The sequence below is a fragment of the Sciurus carolinensis genome, chromosome 19 (genome assembly GCF_902686445.1).
Source record: "Sciurus carolinensis chromosome 19, mSciCar1.2, whole genome shotgun sequence".
Classification (NCBI taxonomy): domain Eukaryota; kingdom Metazoa; phylum Chordata; class Mammalia; order Rodentia; family Sciuridae; genus Sciurus; species Sciurus carolinensis.
In genome coordinates, this window is record NC_062231.1 from 28,909,370 (window position 1) to 28,926,803 (window position 17,434).

General features: G+C 54.0%; 1 protein-coding gene across 3 annotated transcripts in view; it reads right to left on the bottom strand.

Moving 5' to 3' along the window:
- Nucleotides 1–17,092, bottom strand: part of Eogt (EGF domain specific O-linked N-acetylglucosamine transferase) — a 29,405-nt gene extending 12,313 nt beyond the window's left edge. The window contains exons 1-12 of one of the 3 annotated variants that reach the window (XM_047534830.1): nt 16,979–17,092; nt 16,143–16,364; nt 15,523–15,576; nt 13,298–13,521; nt 12,172–12,263; nt 11,504–11,612; nt 8,703–8,797; nt 8,040–8,144; nt 5,591–5,697; nt 3,157–3,260; nt 573–665; nt 81–152 (exon numbers count right to left, since the gene is read on the bottom strand). In XM_047534830.1, coding sequence (XP_047390786.1) covers nt 81–152; nt 573–665; nt 3,157–3,260; nt 5,591–5,697; nt 8,040–8,144; nt 8,703–8,797; nt 11,504–11,612; nt 12,172–12,263; nt 13,298–13,507 — 987 coding nt within the window. In that variant the 5' untranslated portion in view covers nt 13,508–13,521; nt 15,523–15,576; nt 16,143–16,364; nt 16,979–17,092. Of the gene's footprint in view, nt 1–80; nt 153–572; nt 666–3,156; nt 3,261–5,590; nt 5,698–8,039; nt 8,145–8,702; nt 8,798–11,503; nt 11,613–12,171; nt 12,264–13,297; nt 13,522–15,522; nt 15,577–16,142 lie in introns of all 3 variants that reach the window. The other 2 variants (XM_047534828.1, XM_047534827.1) reach the window with 2 other exon arrangements.
- Nucleotides 17,093–17,434: the final 342 nt, after the last annotated feature.

A 17,434-nucleotide genomic window follows, 5' to 3' on the forward strand; every position in this document is an offset into this window, starting at 1 on the left:
CTAGGGTGGGCACAGGTGGCCGTGCGTGAGCGCCCAGCAGGCTGCCAGGCGCCCTCGCGTCCTGGCGCGGGCACACTTACCAGGGGCGTGTTGTAGAACAGCCCGTACTGCATGCGGGGCGGCAGCGAGAAGACCGCGTCTCTGAAGCAGACCTGAGGAGGAAGAGGAGTGAGCGATGAGGGGCCGAGCTCGCACCCTGCCCCGAGCCAGCCCTGTCCTGTGGAAGACGCAGCTCCACTTTGCGTGGAAACGCCGTCTGTGGCGCACATACATATGTTTCTAGTTGTGGATGGACACAATGCCTTTACTCTATTATTCACTTTTATGGGGTCCTGAGGATCGAGCCCAGAGCCTCACACCTGCTAGGCAAAGCGCTCTGCCACTGAGCCACGTGTCAGAGGGAATAAAATGCACAGTCTTTGGAAAAGTGACAGAAGAAAGGCTTGAAAAAGTACACGGTGGATGGAAGCAAGCCTTCCAGTTAAACAGGACACCCAGACGTGCGGAGCCAGTGGGGAAGCAACAACGCGTGGACCTCCCCGGCCGCAGCCTCCACAGCCAGCCTGCAGTACCCTTCTGGAATCGTAGGTCTTCAAGTGTATGACGTTATAGTCTGTGAAGGCCTTCCAGGTCTCGGAGAACAGGTCCCGGTACCCAGAGGAGCTCTGAAAGAGGGACAGGACGGGAGCCGAGGGTCAAGGAAGGGCACCGCCCGGCCACTCAAGGCGGCTGCAAAACCCGACTTCGCCCGTTGGCACCGAGTCCCACGTGATCCCCGACAAGCCAGCACCACAGGACAGGCAGAGCAGCGTGGGCCCCAGTCAGGCCACACAGACGTCCACCAAGGGCTCTGCTGGACCCCGCCCACATCTCACATCTCTGAAACTACAGCTGCTGTGGGGTTTCTGTGCGCCACCGTGTCACAGATGCACTCAACACAGACGGGCCGCCATCTGCATACGTGCCCATGTGCTCCTGAGCAAAGGCCGTGAGAGAGAACGCTTCATGTGGGACAGAACGAACAGCGAGGAGGGCTCCAAAGCCTACAGCTAAAACAGCGCACGTCACCACTGACTCCTCTCCACTGCAGAACAAGGCAGAGTCCTGCAAGGGACTCACACACAGGCCAACGGTGGCCACCCTGGGGGTCCATGGAAGAGAGAAGGAAACTTTCCTGAGACTCCGCACACCTCTGCGTTGCTGGAACTCGCTACAATCAGGTATGACTCTCACGATCGCAGAGAAATAACAGGGCTCCAGATTCAGCCCGGTAAGCTGCGAGAAGCCAGCTCCCTCCCATCCATTCTAGCCCACCTGAGCACCCACCTGAGCGCCCACCTGAGTGCCTGGAGTGCCCACAAGGCGTCTGGAGAACAGTGCCTCTAGGGGGCCGGGAGGGAGCAGCCAAAGTGCAGGGCTGGAGGAGCAGGAGAGAGAAGGCCCCACAGGCACTGGGGGGCGGCGTCTAAAGCTCACCAAGGTCACAGCCACCTCCCTGTCCAACCGCAGTGCCCCCGAGGCCCTCAGCACTGACTTTGGCAGTACTGTCCACCCTGGAGGATGCTCAGTGCCCCCGAGGCCCTCAGCACTGACTTTGGTGGTACTGTCCACCCTGCAGGATGCACGTCACAGCCTGTGGGGAACGTGGCTGCCTAAGGCCTGGCCAGCACAGAGGAGCTCAGCACCCACGAGACCTATAGTGCTTACTGACTCCCCATCCCGGCCCTGAAGCCTCCACAGCCCGGACTCTGGAGTAACCAGTAGCTGCCGGTGTGGACACCCCAAGCCACAAGCAAGTGCCCTTGACCAACAACACAGGGTCATGAGGGATGCCAGGGGCAGTGGAGGAGGAAGGTGACAGCATGCCAGCCACCCAGCCCAGTGGCTTCATCTGCTCTGCCCACCATGCCAGTCAAGGCCAGACTGCTGACCTCACAGGTCCAGCAGACCCGGTGGCCTGTGATCTCACATGGCCAGGTGCCCTGTCCCACCCCGGCAGGCACACAGAAGGCCAGGGTGCGGAGGCTGGCTCGGTCTGCCCTAGGCCACCCCAGGAAGCCTGAGACATGCAAGGAGGCTTGCATCCGTGGAAGCCTCTGGAAAGCATGTGGGAAGCCTGCTCTCAACAGCCCACATCCTCGCAGACCGCACAGGGAGGCCACGGTCACCCAGGGTTCCACGTCAAGGTGGAATCCCACAGCGCTCCCTGCCAGCCAGGCCTCACTTCCTCTCCGAAGTTGCAGTGAAAACTCGCCCCAAACACAACCCACAGCAGAGTCCCTCATCCGCAGGGCACGAGGGCAGGCGGGGAGGCAAGGGCAGGTGGGTCCTGAAGGGCAAAGCAGCCTGCCGAGCCAGCAGGGCCTCCGAGGGCCAGTGCAACCGTGAGCGTGGCCTGCAAGCTCCTGCCCTGGAAGAGGCGAGGAGGGCACCGTCTTCCCCTGTGCTCAGAGACCTTCCCACTCCCAGGGCACCGGAACCCCAGCAAAGGCCTGCGGGCAACGGCCACAACCTCCACAGCCACAGAGCAGCCCCACGAACAGCTCCCTCTGTGGGGAGCTCCGTGTCCAGCGCCCTCTGGAAATGGCGATGGCCCACGTCAGCTATGCCTCTAGACAACGGTGCTCCCGATTCAAAGACGCTTGGCGGGTGAGCTGCACCAGGGCTGGGGAGCCGGGCCTGGGCTTCCCTGGCACCGTGACTCTTGGCACTGGGAGCACCTCTGGCAGGGTCCTGGGGGCCGTGCCAATGCAGCCGCTCCAGGAGGCACTGGCCCCAGCAGCTGCCCCTGCCCCCGGTGGACCTGGCCTCCGTGCACCTGGCCATGCTGTGCAGGCTGCTGCGACTCCCCCGGAAGAGATGCCAGGCGCTGCCCTGACAGCCAGCAGGCTGTCACCTCCCTGCAATGTCACCTGGGGGCATGACCCCGGGGGTCAGAACCAGGACGTCTGGCTGGACCACAGAGGATCCGCGCAGGTGCGGACTTGCGGTGTGGGCAGCCTCCCTTGCAGGCGCCACCATCACCGTTAGTGTGCACACAGCTGCTCAGCTGCGCCTGTGTGCTGCACGTGTACATGGGGACAGTTACGTGTGCGGGGAAGTTCTGCCCCGGTGACACCCTGACCAGGCAGAAGAAGGGCACGCGCAGCTACTCACCGTGTCCCACATCACGACGTACACGTCGGTGCTGAAGGAGTTGTTCACGTGCTGAGTGATGTAGAGATTGATAAAGTCGCAGAAGTGGTGATACATGTTGATACCTGGTGTCAGGAAAGACATCTGCGTCAACCAGCCCCCAGCACAAGCACGAAGCAACCTTCACCCCATCACCCGCACTGGGCGGACTGTGAGTTGAAATAAGTGGGGAAAACAAACAGGACGTGCACTGGAACCAAGGAACATGAAGCCTGATCATTGTCCTTTGTGCTCGTGTTTTAAGAAATCAATTCAGCAAGACCCTTTCACGATGTGTTGGTGACAAGTGACATCGAGGTAGGTCCATTCTTGTCTCTTCTGCCCTGTTTAATGGCCGCCTGTGCCACTGCTGATAAAATACCAGCCAGCTCTCGCGGAGAAGCGGAGAACACGTCCTGCTCCGGCTGAAAGAGCACACCCTGGCGAAGCCCAGCTCAGCGCTCACAGAGGGACCAGGCGTGGGCCTCTCACCCGGAACAGCTAGGCTGAGCACCTGCTTGAACCAAGAATCTAAGAGGAGGCTCCGTGCCGGCAGAGTGAGACCCTCGGCCAGGGCCGGCTAGGTCAGAGAGGAGGGGCTGTGGCTGCCACCACACGCACCATCTGCGTGTTCCACTGAAAGCCAGCGGGACACGGGTGCTCCTGATGTGGGGCTGCAGCACCCAGCAACCAGCACCCAACCGGAAATGTGCAAATCCACCTGGGGCGACGTCCCAAGGAGGGACATCTCCGACATGCACTTCCAAGGAAGGAAAATGTCGGTGGAAAGAAAAACAGGGAATCTCAAAAGCAGAAGCTGCACAACATCCTGAGTTCACGTCGCCGTGAACAACATCGTCTGCCAGAAAGAGAGAGCAAGAACTACTCGGTTCTGGGCAACCTCGCGTCTTAGACGAGGCTTGGAAAGGCTGATTTTTTTTCACTCAGAAACATCTTGGTAAAGAGCATATTTTCAAATTAACAAGAAAAATAAAGCTCTACAAGATGCCTGCCCCTCCCCCAGGTCATCCACGAGCTCCTGGACGGAACTCGGCGAGTTCTGGACATTTGTGGAGGAATGGGGCACGCCCGGGCAGTGCCCGGTGCTGCGAGGATTTATGGCCCAGGGCAGTCTCAGGCCACCCCCTGGGGAAATGTGCCCAGTGTGGGCCTCTTCTGCTGCAGCTCGCTCCTCCGTCCTCCCTGTCTGAGAGTCGGCAGGGACAGAAGAGGCAGAGGCACGGCCTGCTTGGTGGTCACCCCTCACACCCCTGCAGAGCTGCACAGATCCCGGGGCTCACACATCCCTCTCCTGCAGCAGGCGCGTGCATGGTTCTCAAAGTGAGCCAGACCTCCGAACCTGGCGTATTTACTCGCTCTTAGTTCAGAGATCTAAACTTGCCTGAGGGCAGAATCTAACACTTTGTGATGCACGATCACCAGAAGGCTGGCAGACAGGAAAGCGGATGGACAGGTAACGGTGCTTCTCAGCTCCTCTGATGGGCTCTTCACACCCAGCCTCTCCTGAGAGTCCACGTGATGCAGACATGGACAGAGACAAGACTGTGGCCCATGTCTCCCCTCTCCAGGGCAACCAGTCACCAAGCCAAAGTTACTCTTGGCAGCAAGATGCAAGCCCATGGGCATAAATGGGAAAAGAATTCTAGTGGTTGTTGTTTTTTTTCTTTTCCTCCCCAAGAATATACTGCAGTGGTTAACTTCCAAAAGAATGTTAAGGTCACTTTAGTCATGGAAATGGTATTAGGAAGTTTGACAGGGGTGGATTTGTGGACATTTCTCTTTTACCCACAGTATACCCATGGCCTCTACATTTAAAAAAGGTAGTAAAGCACAGTCCAGCTGGGCATGGTGGCACATACCTGTAATCCCAGCAACTCAGGAGGCTGAGGCAGGAGGACCTCAAGTTCAAGGCCAGTCTCAGCAATGTAGGGAGTTCCTAAGCAACTTAGCAAAAACTTGTCTCCAAATAAAACGGGCTGGGAATGTGGCTCAGTGATTAAGTACCCCTGGGTTCAATCCCCAGTCCCCAAAATAAAAAGAACAAAACATCAGCAATGACAAAAATTAAAAAAATAATTAAAAAAAAAAACACAATCCAAGTCAGGATATTATGAAACCAGATGGGGTAAATTTAGTTACAGAGGTGAAAGCAGGCCTACTTCTTGTGATTTTTGAATGAGTCACTTGGTATAAATGTGAGGGTGTCTTCCAGAATACCAAAAGTGTAAAGTAACAGGAAGTTCAAACTAGTTCATTGACTTCAGAGTAGGAAACAAAAAGCAAATCCAGCATTAGTCATATTGCTTTTTAAAAAATTCATAGAAAATGACTATATACAAATATCAAAAAAGATTAAAGCTGCATTAGCCAAAATTTAAGCAACAAATTTTCTTACCTGCATCTAGTTTCATGAAATACGTTGGTTTTTCAATAACAATGTCACATTTACCATCCTCTATGGGTCTGAAGTTGAGCTGAGTATAGGTCTGTAGCTCTGCAAACCTGGAATTATGAATTGGGAGATAATCTCTAAGAGATTCTTCCAAATTTCCTATTGCAACATTGTGACTTAGGATCTAGAGTGTAGAAGCACTCCTACAGCATCAAGCTGCTTTTCAGACTTACTAACATTCATATAATTGACATCAACTTTAACATTGAGTCGGGAACAAAATGATTTTAAGACTCAGTCTAATGTACAAGAAAGTTAAACTGGGAACCTACCACACAAAGAACAGACCTACACATCAGGCTGGCTACATTATCTACCAGTGAAGAGGGAAGGTTCAGCAGGATTTGCTGAACAATGGGCAGAGAATCCCTCAGGGCAGGCTTCTTGAATTCTGACAAAGATCAAATTCCAAAAGTCATCTAGTGCCCAGGAAGTCAGCAGACCCAGCTAAGCTTCCCTGAAAGATGGAAAGTCTGCTTCTCAGAAGACATCTTGGCAGTGCAAACAAAAGACAGTCGTAAGCAGGAGGCAGATTCAGAGTGAGCAAAAAGAGCCTCGGAGCCTCCTGTCCTCAAGATCACCCCTCATGCAAGATAAACAGCAAACAGGTTCCTTAAAACACAATGCGGACAGAAACACCTCAAGGTTCCAAAAGTTAGGGCTGCACCCAGGCCCTCCCTGAAGGGGTGGAGTTCACTGTCCATCTAGAGTGGCATGGTCAGAAGTCCACCCACCAGCAGCAGGGCAGAGCAGAAGTGAGGACACCTCCCTTCTGAGACCCGGTTAGACAAACACTGTGGCTTCCGTCCTGGGGCAGGAAGCCCCTTGGAGACATGGGAAGCTGCTGTCGCGCAGTGAGTAGCATGGGGACAGGCCCACAGAGTAGGAACAATCTTCTGGTCAACAGCCAGAGAGCAGCTGAGGCTTGCAACAAGTGGAGAGCTCAGGAGCAGACCGTGCAGCCTGAGATGGCTACAGCCCTGCCAGAGTGGACCTCAGCCTCGCGGGACACCCCAAGCGGCTCCTAAATCCTGCCCTCAGACACAGCCCTATCTCAGTAGGAAGTGCTCATGGGGTCGAGTGGCTAGACTGGGGGGTCATTTGTTATAAAGCATTAGATGATCTACAGAAATATGCCCTGGGGGCATTTTGGAATGATGCGCTGCACAGCAAGAGGTCACTAACACAGCGATACCCGAGGGAACCACAATGTGGACTCAGGCACCAAAAGGTACCAGGAACAATGTGCTCAGCGGACACAGGAACCACCTACTGTGAAAACCTGCTTAAGGCACAGGAGAAACCTCACTACAGACTGCAGAGCGCGGGACAGGCCCACTGTTACGCTCAGGGGTGTGCCAGTGTGAATGTTGGATCTCAGAGGTTGACCCTCCGTAAGAGCAGGCCCCCGGCCATGAGGTGGAGTCCGGGGTTCTAGGAAGGAGGAACGTTGCGTGTCCTGGCTGTGGTGGCCATGTGTACCTAGACATGGGACACACATTTTACAGTGCACACGTTTGCGTAGCCTAGGGAATCCACATGTGTGCGCAGGGAGTGCACCGTAGCAGTGCCTGGTTCCTGGCTCTGACCCTGGCGCTGTGCCACTTTAGATGTTACCACTACAGGAAGCTGGGGCAACAACACAATGGGGTCTCCCTGTTTAATTTTTAAATTTCCATGAGTCTAAAAGTGTTTCAAAATAAGGAGCATCGGCCAGGCACAGTGGCACATGCTTGTAATCCCAGCGGCTCAGGAGGCTGAGGCAGGAGGATCGTGAGTTCAAAGCCAGCCTCAGTAACTTCTCAAGGCCCTAAGCAACTCAGTGAGACCCTGTCTCTAAATAAAAAATAAAAAGGGCTGGGATGTGGCTCAGTGCTTAAGCGCCCCTGGGTTCAATCCTCAGTACCAAAATAAATAAATAAAAAAAAATGAGAATAGAGCTCAGGGCAGCTGTACCCTTGCAGGGCAAGGTGGGGCGGGGCCTGGAGGAAAGGTTCTGAGGTGAGTCCCCTGTTTCAAACCACACTGTAACCCTCTTGCATGCTGTGATATATTTCAAGGTATGTGTATTTTTAAGAAAAAGTGTTCCCCAAAATACGTGCAGCAATTATGAGTGAATAAAATTCACTTCTGAGTGATTTTTCCTTTGGTTTGTGAACAGCAAGTACCATATACCACACTTGCTAATATTCTGTAAGCAGATATGCTCAATGCAGAGGCCACTGAGGATTCGTCTGCAATCATCACGCCTCAGCAGCTCAGGCCCGTGCAAATTAAGTAACACTACTTGAAATCATCTACAAACTAAGCACCATTTTTAAAATCTGCAAGTTCCAAAAGTAAAGACAAATATTTTAGAGACATGTGTTTAAAAAAAAAAAAATCATGTTACCAAGACTGCAGAGGGCTTTTGCGTTGACCTTCAGACATCAATGAGTCAATGTCAAGTTCACAGTGTCCTCCGATTTCACCTCTCTGGAAAAAATCTTCCCTGAATCTAGTACATAATAAAAAACTGAGTTTAGAAAACTTTTTCATGACTCAAGCCCATGAGTTGTAAGAGTGATGCTGATTACCAAAATTAATTTCCCACGGGAATCCAACAATGCCACAGCTGCTGGTATGACATGCCCGTCAGGAGCAACCACAGCCACGATGGGGCTCTTAGCGGCCCCTGGCTGTTGTGTGGACTCGCCACCGTGTCTGCACAGCTACAAAACCGTCTGACAATGTTTCTCAGAATGCATCCCCGCCACTTGGTGAGATATGGCTGAACTTATGAAAGGAAATTTAAGACATCTGCAGAAGCAGGGCTGAGGGTGTAGCTCAGGGCAGACACTCGCTCGGCTGCTCCAGCACTGCAGAAAAGGGGGAAAATACACCGTATGCAAAAGTAGCAGGGCCACATGAGGCTCTCCAGGTGACCTAAGTGCACACTGTGATCCAATCGTGACCCGTCCGGGCATCGCTGCCTCGCCAGCCACCCAGTCCCTCGACCCTTTCCCTGTGAGGCAAGCCCAAGACAGTCCCCACCCACACCTGAGAAGCCTCCTACCTTTCGTCATCCCTCTTGATGCTTCTGAAGTCAAGGTAGAGGTTGGTCGCTTTGCAATACTGAAGGTAACGGGAACACATCAGACTCGAGTCGCTCTGAAACGAGGTTGGGAAAAAGAGAAAACAACTTTGACTTTTTTTTTTTTTTTTGCACTGGGGTGCTGACTCTACCACTGAGTTACGTTAACGCCCTTTTTATTTTTTTATTTTGCTAACCTTGGTATGACCCTCCTGCCTCAGCCTCCCCAGCAGCTGGGATAACAGGTGTGGCCACTGTGCCTGGCCCTTAGCATGACCATTTTAAGGACTCGGGAAACTGGATGGTCGTGTTGATGGCAAGTGTACCCACAGGACACAGGGAGGAAGGCTGCGGTGCAGGATGTCCAAGGATCCCTCCGCCCAGCCCGGCCACAGGGAGCTCTGCCACCTCGGTGAGGTTGCTGTGGAGAACTCGCAGAGGCTCTCTTTGCATCGCCTCAGATTTCACAGCTGAGTTGTACATGTGGTTCGCTTCAGTGGTCCAAAAAGAAGCACTCAGAACCAGTGCTGCCCACGGCGATGAAGAAGAGCGTTTTCCCAGCCAGCCAAACCAAACAAGAAGCTCCACACCCAGGAGACACCCAGCGCAGGAGATTTTAATAAGAGGCGCCTTCTGCAGAGTCTCCCACAGACCGCGGAGTCCACCTCAACAGCAGCAGGACTGGCCACGGGTCCCTCAAGCTGCCAATCTGGTCACGGGAACTTCAGGTTCCTCGTGCAAGTTTTTATATATGTCTCACATTTGCCACTGTAAGTAGGAACCAGAGACTGTCTTCCAAACAACTGAATGAAGGAGCTGAGCAGTAACTGCCAGAGCCCGTTTCTGCTCCAGCCCACCTGGTCAGTGCTGAAAAGGAAGCACGTTGCACGGGTTCTGCTCTGGGTTTTGTGTGCAGATTTAAATGCTGATTTGTTATTTCTCCTAAAACTTCTGATGCAAGTGGGGCCTTAATCATGACCTGCAAGGTGTTCTGGAATCTGCAGTGAGTAAAAAATCACAGCGGACTGATGTCAGGTTTGCATCAGCAAAACTCCATCTCCCGACATGCAGCGTGATGGAGCTAGGAGGTGGGGCCCCCGTGAGCATGGTTAGTGCCCTTCTGAAAAGGACCCTTGCCCTCTTTGCAGCAGGTGAGGCTACGAAGACAGGCGGCTTCTGCAAGCTGAAAGAGGACCCTCACAGGAGCCCGACTGTGCCAGCACCTTGTCTTTGACTTCCTGCCTCTGAAATGTGAGGAGGAAGTTCTGCTGCGATGGGCCCCAGGCTATGGCATTCCAGCAGCCTGAAACTAGGACAGGGACCAGACTCCAGCAGTACATGCACACGGAGGAAGAGGTGGCCAGGAAAGCGTTCCTCAGTGGCCCCGAGAGCTGTGTGAGGTGGGCTGGGCCCTGTTGGCCCTCTCTGCCTGGACAGCCAGCCCACCCACTGTGTGTGATGTCGAGCCAGACGCTTGCCTGCACCAGCAGCAGTGCGGGTGAAGACCAGGCCTCCCAGCTCGGCTGCGCTCTCTGCCTGCTTGCTAACAGCTCTATTAAATGACACCCCGACAGCACTAGAGAGCATGTGTTCAGGTTGTTAATTAATCTTTCCTGTCTCCAGACTTCCTGGAGATGACAGAGGCCCTGAGCTGGGGTTCAGGACCGTGGGATTCTAGGGCAGAGTGGACCTTAGGTGGTAAGCACTTGTCATTGCACTGACTTTTAAAAATAACACCAAGCTCTTTGTGGGGAGCCAGGCCCTGCACTGAGCAATTTTATAAGCAGAACCTCATTTCATCCTCCCTACATGCTACAAAACCGACACGGCTTTAAGGCCGAGGAAACGGAAACTCAAAAGGCTGAGCACCTTGCTTGAGTCAGGATCTGAAATCTGGAGCCAGGAGCCGACTGTGCTTACCACCTAAGACCACCTCTGACCACGTGTTTGTCTCCCCCAGGGGGGTGTGAAGTGGAACGTGGAAAATACACTGAAAAACAACCTGCCTTTTGGTTCTATAACCTGCAAGGCAGCTAGTGAGCTTAGAGAACTTGCTTAACTTCTTTGAAGAGCCTGTTTTCTGCTCTAGAAGAGTGGCTCAGTAGACCTGCTGTCTGCTGTAACACTTGTAAGACAAACAAGACAACATACAGGAAAGCTTGCTGCAAACTGTGAAGTGCTCAGAGACAGAAGCATGGACAGGTCTGTCCGCTGCCCCAAGTGACCTGAGGAGGGTTTTTTGTGTTTTTTTTTTTTTTTTTTTTTTTTTTTTTTTTTTTTGTGTGTGCTAGGGATCTAATCCAGGAGCACTTTACCCCTAATCCACATCCCCAGCCCTTTCTATTTATTTATTTTTATTTTGAGGCAGGGTCTTGCTAAGTTGCTGAGGCTGGCCTTGAACTTGCTATCCTCCTGCCTCAGCCTCCTGAGTCACTGGGATTACAGGCGTGGGCCACAGTGCCCAGCCTGAGAAGGGATTTGGAAAGACACCACAATGAATTTCTCTTCTTTAGCATATTTGGTAGGGGGAGAGTCTAACCCTAAAAGTATTTTAACTGCCTGAAAAGATAACTCTCCGACATATGTGTGAAAGGAGAACCCGGCTTCTGAAGGACACAGAATCACCCATGTGGGGATGCTAAATAAAATTCTAAGCAATAAAGAGAGGAGGGGGCCTCTGGCAGTGGCACCTGTCCTCTGTGTACACGCTACAATCTACTCGATGACATTAACAACCAAGAGTAAAACTCAGGGCGCTGGCGCTTGAGGACGCTGATGCCTACCGTGCTCTCTGGCCGGCACAACACGCGCACCTCCTCCAGCCGCTCCCGGGCAAACCCGAAGTCGGCCTGCTTCCAGAACATGTCCTGGGCCGCCTCCAGCGAGTCCGTCCTGTTGGCAGAGGAAAAGCCTGCTTTCCCTTGGCTTTTTCTGGGCCTGGAGCTTCCTTCCTATACGGTAAGCTGTGGAAGACTGCCTTGCTTTGATTTTTAGGCATATGCTCTCTTTGTGTCCCCATAACTATCCCCCCGCAGTGAAGCTCCCAGAAGAAGCTGTTCAGACGCACAGGCTCAGGATGAGACAGTAGGTGTGTGAGAAGTCAGGCCCAGGAACCGAAGACAACCAACGACTCATGGCTGCGTCTTCTTCACCCCACCAGCCCTGCCCTGACGGGAAGCTTCCAGAATCCCGAGGAAGCTCTCCATTGTCTCCTCAGCACACCATGGGAGATGCTGTCTACGGCCACACGGTCCCCGCTCTGACCGAGGAAGTGGTAGATATTCCCACCCAGTGTGAACACAGTCAAGTGGAGTCTGTGCCTAGACGGGCAAAATAATGCCTAGAGAATTACTATCTAGCCAAGAAGTCCAGCTGCAGGTAGGGCGCTGCCAGGCCTTGCCGAGAAAGCAGAGGTCTTAAAGGGAGCAGGGGATTCCCTGGGGAAACTTACCATCCCAGGCTGCAAACAGGGTAACCAAACCTGAACTCTGGCTGGCAGGTCTTCTCGTAACCCCAGCAGTAGTTCAGATTCTCCAAGTGTTCCTGCAACATAAAACCTGCACATGTAGACAGGTCTCCATCCCGACGTTTAGACTGAACGCTCAGATTTCCCCATTAAGAAAACAAACCTTTATAGAACTGTCATATTTTACTCATGATTCACGTTCCCAGAGTAAATTCCAAGAATAGCAGTCTCAAGGTTCTCAGGGACTGTCTTATCGCCCCTGTGTCTGCCCCCTAACCAAGAGTCCAAGCTTTACCTGGACCACCAAAGATGACCTGATTTTGGAATTTCTTTAAATTCTGGCTTGGAAAACTGCCTTTCTCAGAGGGCAAATTGATTCTAAAATTAGTCCCTCAGAAGATAGGTAAATTGGAATTTCTGTTACTAAAGAAGCACAGCTAAATGTCACGGATCAGGAACTTGGTTCATCAATCACGACCAGCAGAAACCCCCACCATCCCAAGGTCACACCCCTGAGGCCCTGGAGGACACGGAAGGGGCTGCAGGCCAGGTTCCTCTACAAGGCACCAGGAGCAGCGCTGGTTGGATTCCAGGATCTGCTTTTCCATGCGCTTCCTGCACCAGCGTGTGGGAAAGGAAGTGTCTCCTGGTGCCCAGCTTTGATCTCCGAGTCTGTCTCAGACGTCTTAATGGGCCCCTATTTGAGGCCTTTCCAACCTCACAGTCTTGCTTGGAGAAAGCCTGAGGTGTTATTACTGAAATTAAGTGCCAAGAGACCTCTCACACGCCACGGAAAAAGGAAGAGGTGTGAATTCTTTACTCAGAACAAATGTTCTTTTCTGCCTAAAACCTGATTTGCTTCATTTATAGAGTGTACAGATAGGACCAGCTGCCATTTTAGCAGTGGCTTAGACACTACAGGTCACTCCTGTGCATGGACATGGTTGTCAGACAAGTTCAGTCACTCCTAAGTGTGGTGGGATGAACTAAAGCAGTGATTGACTCAGACACATCCAAGAATCAGAATTCTACCTTGAGTTTCACACGGTACGGCAGAACTAGGAAGCCAGCCCAAACCTTGTCCTTCAGAACGGATGGGACAAAATCCTACCTTATATGGACAGTGTGCGTCCTTCTCGCAGATAGTGGCGATATGCCTGTTGTTGTGCAAGAAGCGGGGAATGTGCTCCTGGTGCAGGCGCAAACTGGCATAGTCGAACAGGGGTTCACCTGGAGCCCCGTGGGTCTCAGGGGCAGCCTCATCTGGACCACTCAGAGAGACTTCATGCAGTAACGCTCCAAAGGCAAGCAGCGTTAACATAGCAGCCTCCAAACCTAGGCAGAAAAGAAACACATCGTCATGAGGAAATTTCCTTTAAGAGTCAAAGAAAGGGTCCAGAGCTGAATGAGCGTAAGGACAGTGCCCTTTGCTACATTGCTGAGTGATGCTCCTTTATTTGCCAAATGCTCATTGAGCACCTGCCCCACGCCCAGCTCCAGTTAGGAGCTCACTCTGCACATGAGGGAGGGGAGAAATCACACCCCGAACACATTTCTTTGGCATATGTCAGGTTGGACATGCAGAGGAATCGCAGACCTCTGCAGACTGAAGAACGGTCCTTTCGTAAAGAGAAGTATGCACAGCCTCCTCAGCAGACTCAGAGGCAGGCCCCGGATTTTCCACCCACCACTCCCCCACTTTTGGTCCTAGAAAGCTCTTTCCACAGGAAGAAAGGGGGGGGGGTCCTGATGCCTGACCCCTGCAGGGATCCCCACAGGTGGCTGTGACCTGGGAGGGCCATCTGCACAGCAAGGCAACCCTGGCTAGCTGCTGCTCAGCTCCCTCCCAGCCCTGTGGGCCCACATCCCCCATGGAAGCCCAGCCCCACACCCGCACCCTTAGCTGCACACAGGGTTCAGCCCTTCACTTTTCCTTGAGCTCAGATGCAGAGCTGATTAGCACCTAAGAAGATCTGTGTGTTCTTTTCCCTGTTGTCTATTGCCAGTTTATTTTACAGACTGAAATTACCAAACCTTCAGTGGGAAAAGAGCACATTTAAAACTTCCCCTGACAGAGCTGACTGGACAAGAAAGAGCAGTGCCCTTGCAGCACGTAACCTACTGCAAAAGACATAAACCACTGAACAAAGAAACGTTCAGAGGAGGACAGGCCTGCAGATAAGGCCAGGGGCCTCAGACTTCCTCTTAGAGGAAAAGAGCACACATTTCCGGCGCTGCTGTGCGCAGGATCTTTGAAGCAGCCTCAACAGTGCCTTTGTTGAGAAGGCAGTCACAGTATCATAAAGGACTGTGGCTGTGTTCCAATAAAACTTTATTGACAAAAATGACCAAGTTTACTGCTGAAATAAAGGAATACAGCAGCCAGCATGGTGCAAGAACTTGCACGCTGACCTCGGTCATCTGGGTCTGGACCCCAGTCTGCAGCTTCTTGGTGAGCAAGTGGCTTAACCTCTCTGTGCCTCAACTTTCCCACGTGTAAGATGGAAATAACAGTAGGCATTCTTCACAGGGCTAGTGTTTGATGGGTGAATTATGGTAAAGTGTTCAGATATGCACCTGGAACGAACCAAGAGCTTTGTAAGCACTCGAGAGAACAGGGAGCGTTACGGAGCATTACAAAAGTGTGTCTGGGGACAAGAGCATGTGGCAGAGGCCAGGCCCACTTTGAGTCCTGTGGGAACAGCGAGAGCGGAGACATCCTGAGCCCACCTTCCAGCAGGGACATAGGTCACCTGTGGGAGTGGTTGTGCCCTGGAAACCACAGGAGTGAAACCAAGGACCGACACTGGCCTTGCAAAGCCGTAACAGAGTGGAACATGACGTGGTCACAGGCCTTCCTGAATCACCCACCCAGGGAGGGACAAGTCTCAAACACCTCCTGCACAACCCAGGCATGATCACGTGACTCTCAGCTTGCTTCAGAGGCATCTTTGTCCCCTTGTTCTGGTTTCTGGTTTTTTTAAGGGGCCCTTCCACCAGATGATGGAGCCATAATACACACTGGCTGCTCCTCAGTAGCATCCGCTGCTTACGGGGTGTACAGGGCCACCCGGCTTCCAAATCACCCTCCGCTGACACCAGGCCTTTAACAGATGCTGCTGCGTTGAACACACCTGGAGTTTCAGTGGGACACCAGAAAACATCCCTCCTCCCCCAGGACAGTAAACCCAGGGGTCTTCATCTAGGCAGCCCTGAAAAACAGGTCCTTGCCTGTTGTAAACCCTATCTGAACTAACATTCGTTTTGGGGATTTTATGAAATTTAAGAAGACTTGGGGAAAGAAACAATGACTTTACTTATATTGGAGCTATTTACCTCTTTAATCCTCAGAACCACCCAGAAGCTACTGCCATTTCAGGTATCTAAATCCTGTTGGAAAAGAAACACATCACCTCAACAGCACGCTAACGTAGACTCTGATATCTAGGAGATGATTTGATTTAAAGGAAATATTATGAGAGAAAATAATGAACGAAAAACGCTTTACCAGGAAGCCCAGTTCAGACACTCTGTCTTTTCCTCACTAAATACCACACCTCTCAAAGCAAATCTGAGGTCCAGCCTCAACACAGCAACCTGGCAGGCAGAGTGGACTGGGGAGCAGGAAGGCGGGGCTCCCTTTGCACAGCCGTGGATGGTAGAGGCTGAGAGAAAACATCCCCTGGCAGGGCAAACAAGACCCTGCTGTCTGCAGAGCTGTCAGTGAGCCTGGAGGGGCACCGGCAGGCCATGCTGGCCTTTGACTCCTCAGGGCCCTTGGGGTGATAAAGTCATCGTTGTGACCAAGTCCTGAACTTGGGTTATGAAAGTCCGTTGTCTTGGAGAGAGCTCTGGCCTGACTCCACACCCATCCCAGGAGTAACACGGGAGGCATTTCGATTCTAGGGAAAATGCAAAGACGCTGATGGACTCCTGGCTTCAGCTGGGGCACCTACCCGCTTGCATAAACCGGATGGAGGCGGCTGCTGGTGCATCAAAGCACGACCTCCCAGCCTGGCAGAAAGTCTTTCTGGTGTCCGTCCTCTTGCAAGGGGCTCGCAGCAGCGGACGGTCCAGCTGGGTCCAGCGGTTGGCAGCGTTGGCGCTGTGCTGCTTTTCTCCAGCCAGAACAGCTGGCGCTCTCCAGGCTCCAATCCCTTGATGGGATTTCCACAGGCCTAGCAACAGAGGAGGAAGACGGCAAACTCTGACAAATGACGAGACGAAACCTGGGGTCCACAGGGCCACAGCGGTGACATGCGCAACGCTGTGACAGAGCTCCGAGCCAAATGCATCTGAGACGCAAGGACTCCTCATCCGCCAGTCCCCACTGTGTCGCCCAGTTCCGCGGTGGATACAAGCAGGGCTGGAAAAGGGCTTGGCAGCCTGAGTCGCCACAAAATCAGTCCCCTCCCCACTCTAGCGGGGTCGGGGGCCAGCGCCCTGCCGCCGCGCAGACACTGCGCCCTGTTTGCGACCCCGGCCAGGCTCTCCCTGGGACGGCCTGGGCGCTGCGGCCCCGGCGTGCGCTCCACGGTCCCGGGTGCACCTGGGAGAGGCCTGAGAAACACGGCGGACTGGGCGCAAGCCGGCGGCCCGCGTGATCCAGGGCCGTGCGCGCCACAGCAGGCGCCGGCGAGGCCAAGCGCGCGCGCCCGGGAGGGCCAGGACGGTGCCCGCCGCCGTCCCCGCTGCAGGGGATGCGGAGGCGGGCCGAGGCTGCAAGCCTCCGGGAGGCCGCGGCAGAGCAGCGCAGAGCACGGGCGCAGCTCGGGGTTGCGGCGAGGCCCACCTGGAGCCGCGGAGACGGCGGACGGGGCCGCAGGGGAGGAGGGAGTCGCCACAGCCCGCCGCGCTCGCCGGAAACCTCCGTGCCGCAGCGCAGCGGGGCCAGGGGGCGCCCGGGAGCAGGCACGCCGGGCGGGGCCGCCGGGCGGGGCGCGGGGAGGAGCGCGGCCACCTCGGGGCGGTGCGGCCGGTACTCCCCCGGGCGGAGCCGCTGCCGCGCCGCCTCCGCGGCTGCCCTCCCTGGCCCTCGGGCCCGGGTGGACGGTACCTGGGCTTTGCCGTCTTCGAGGTGCAGGGCGCTGAATCCTGCCCTTCTAGAGGGAAGACGAGCTGCCCCGGCCACTTTCTGGTGGCCAGGATGCCTCGGTCCTCGCGCGGTTTAGACGCGGTGCGCTTTCACCTGCCGGCGAACAGCAGGTCCGAAAGCTGCTCTGCGAAGTCGGGCTTCACGTGTTGCCCT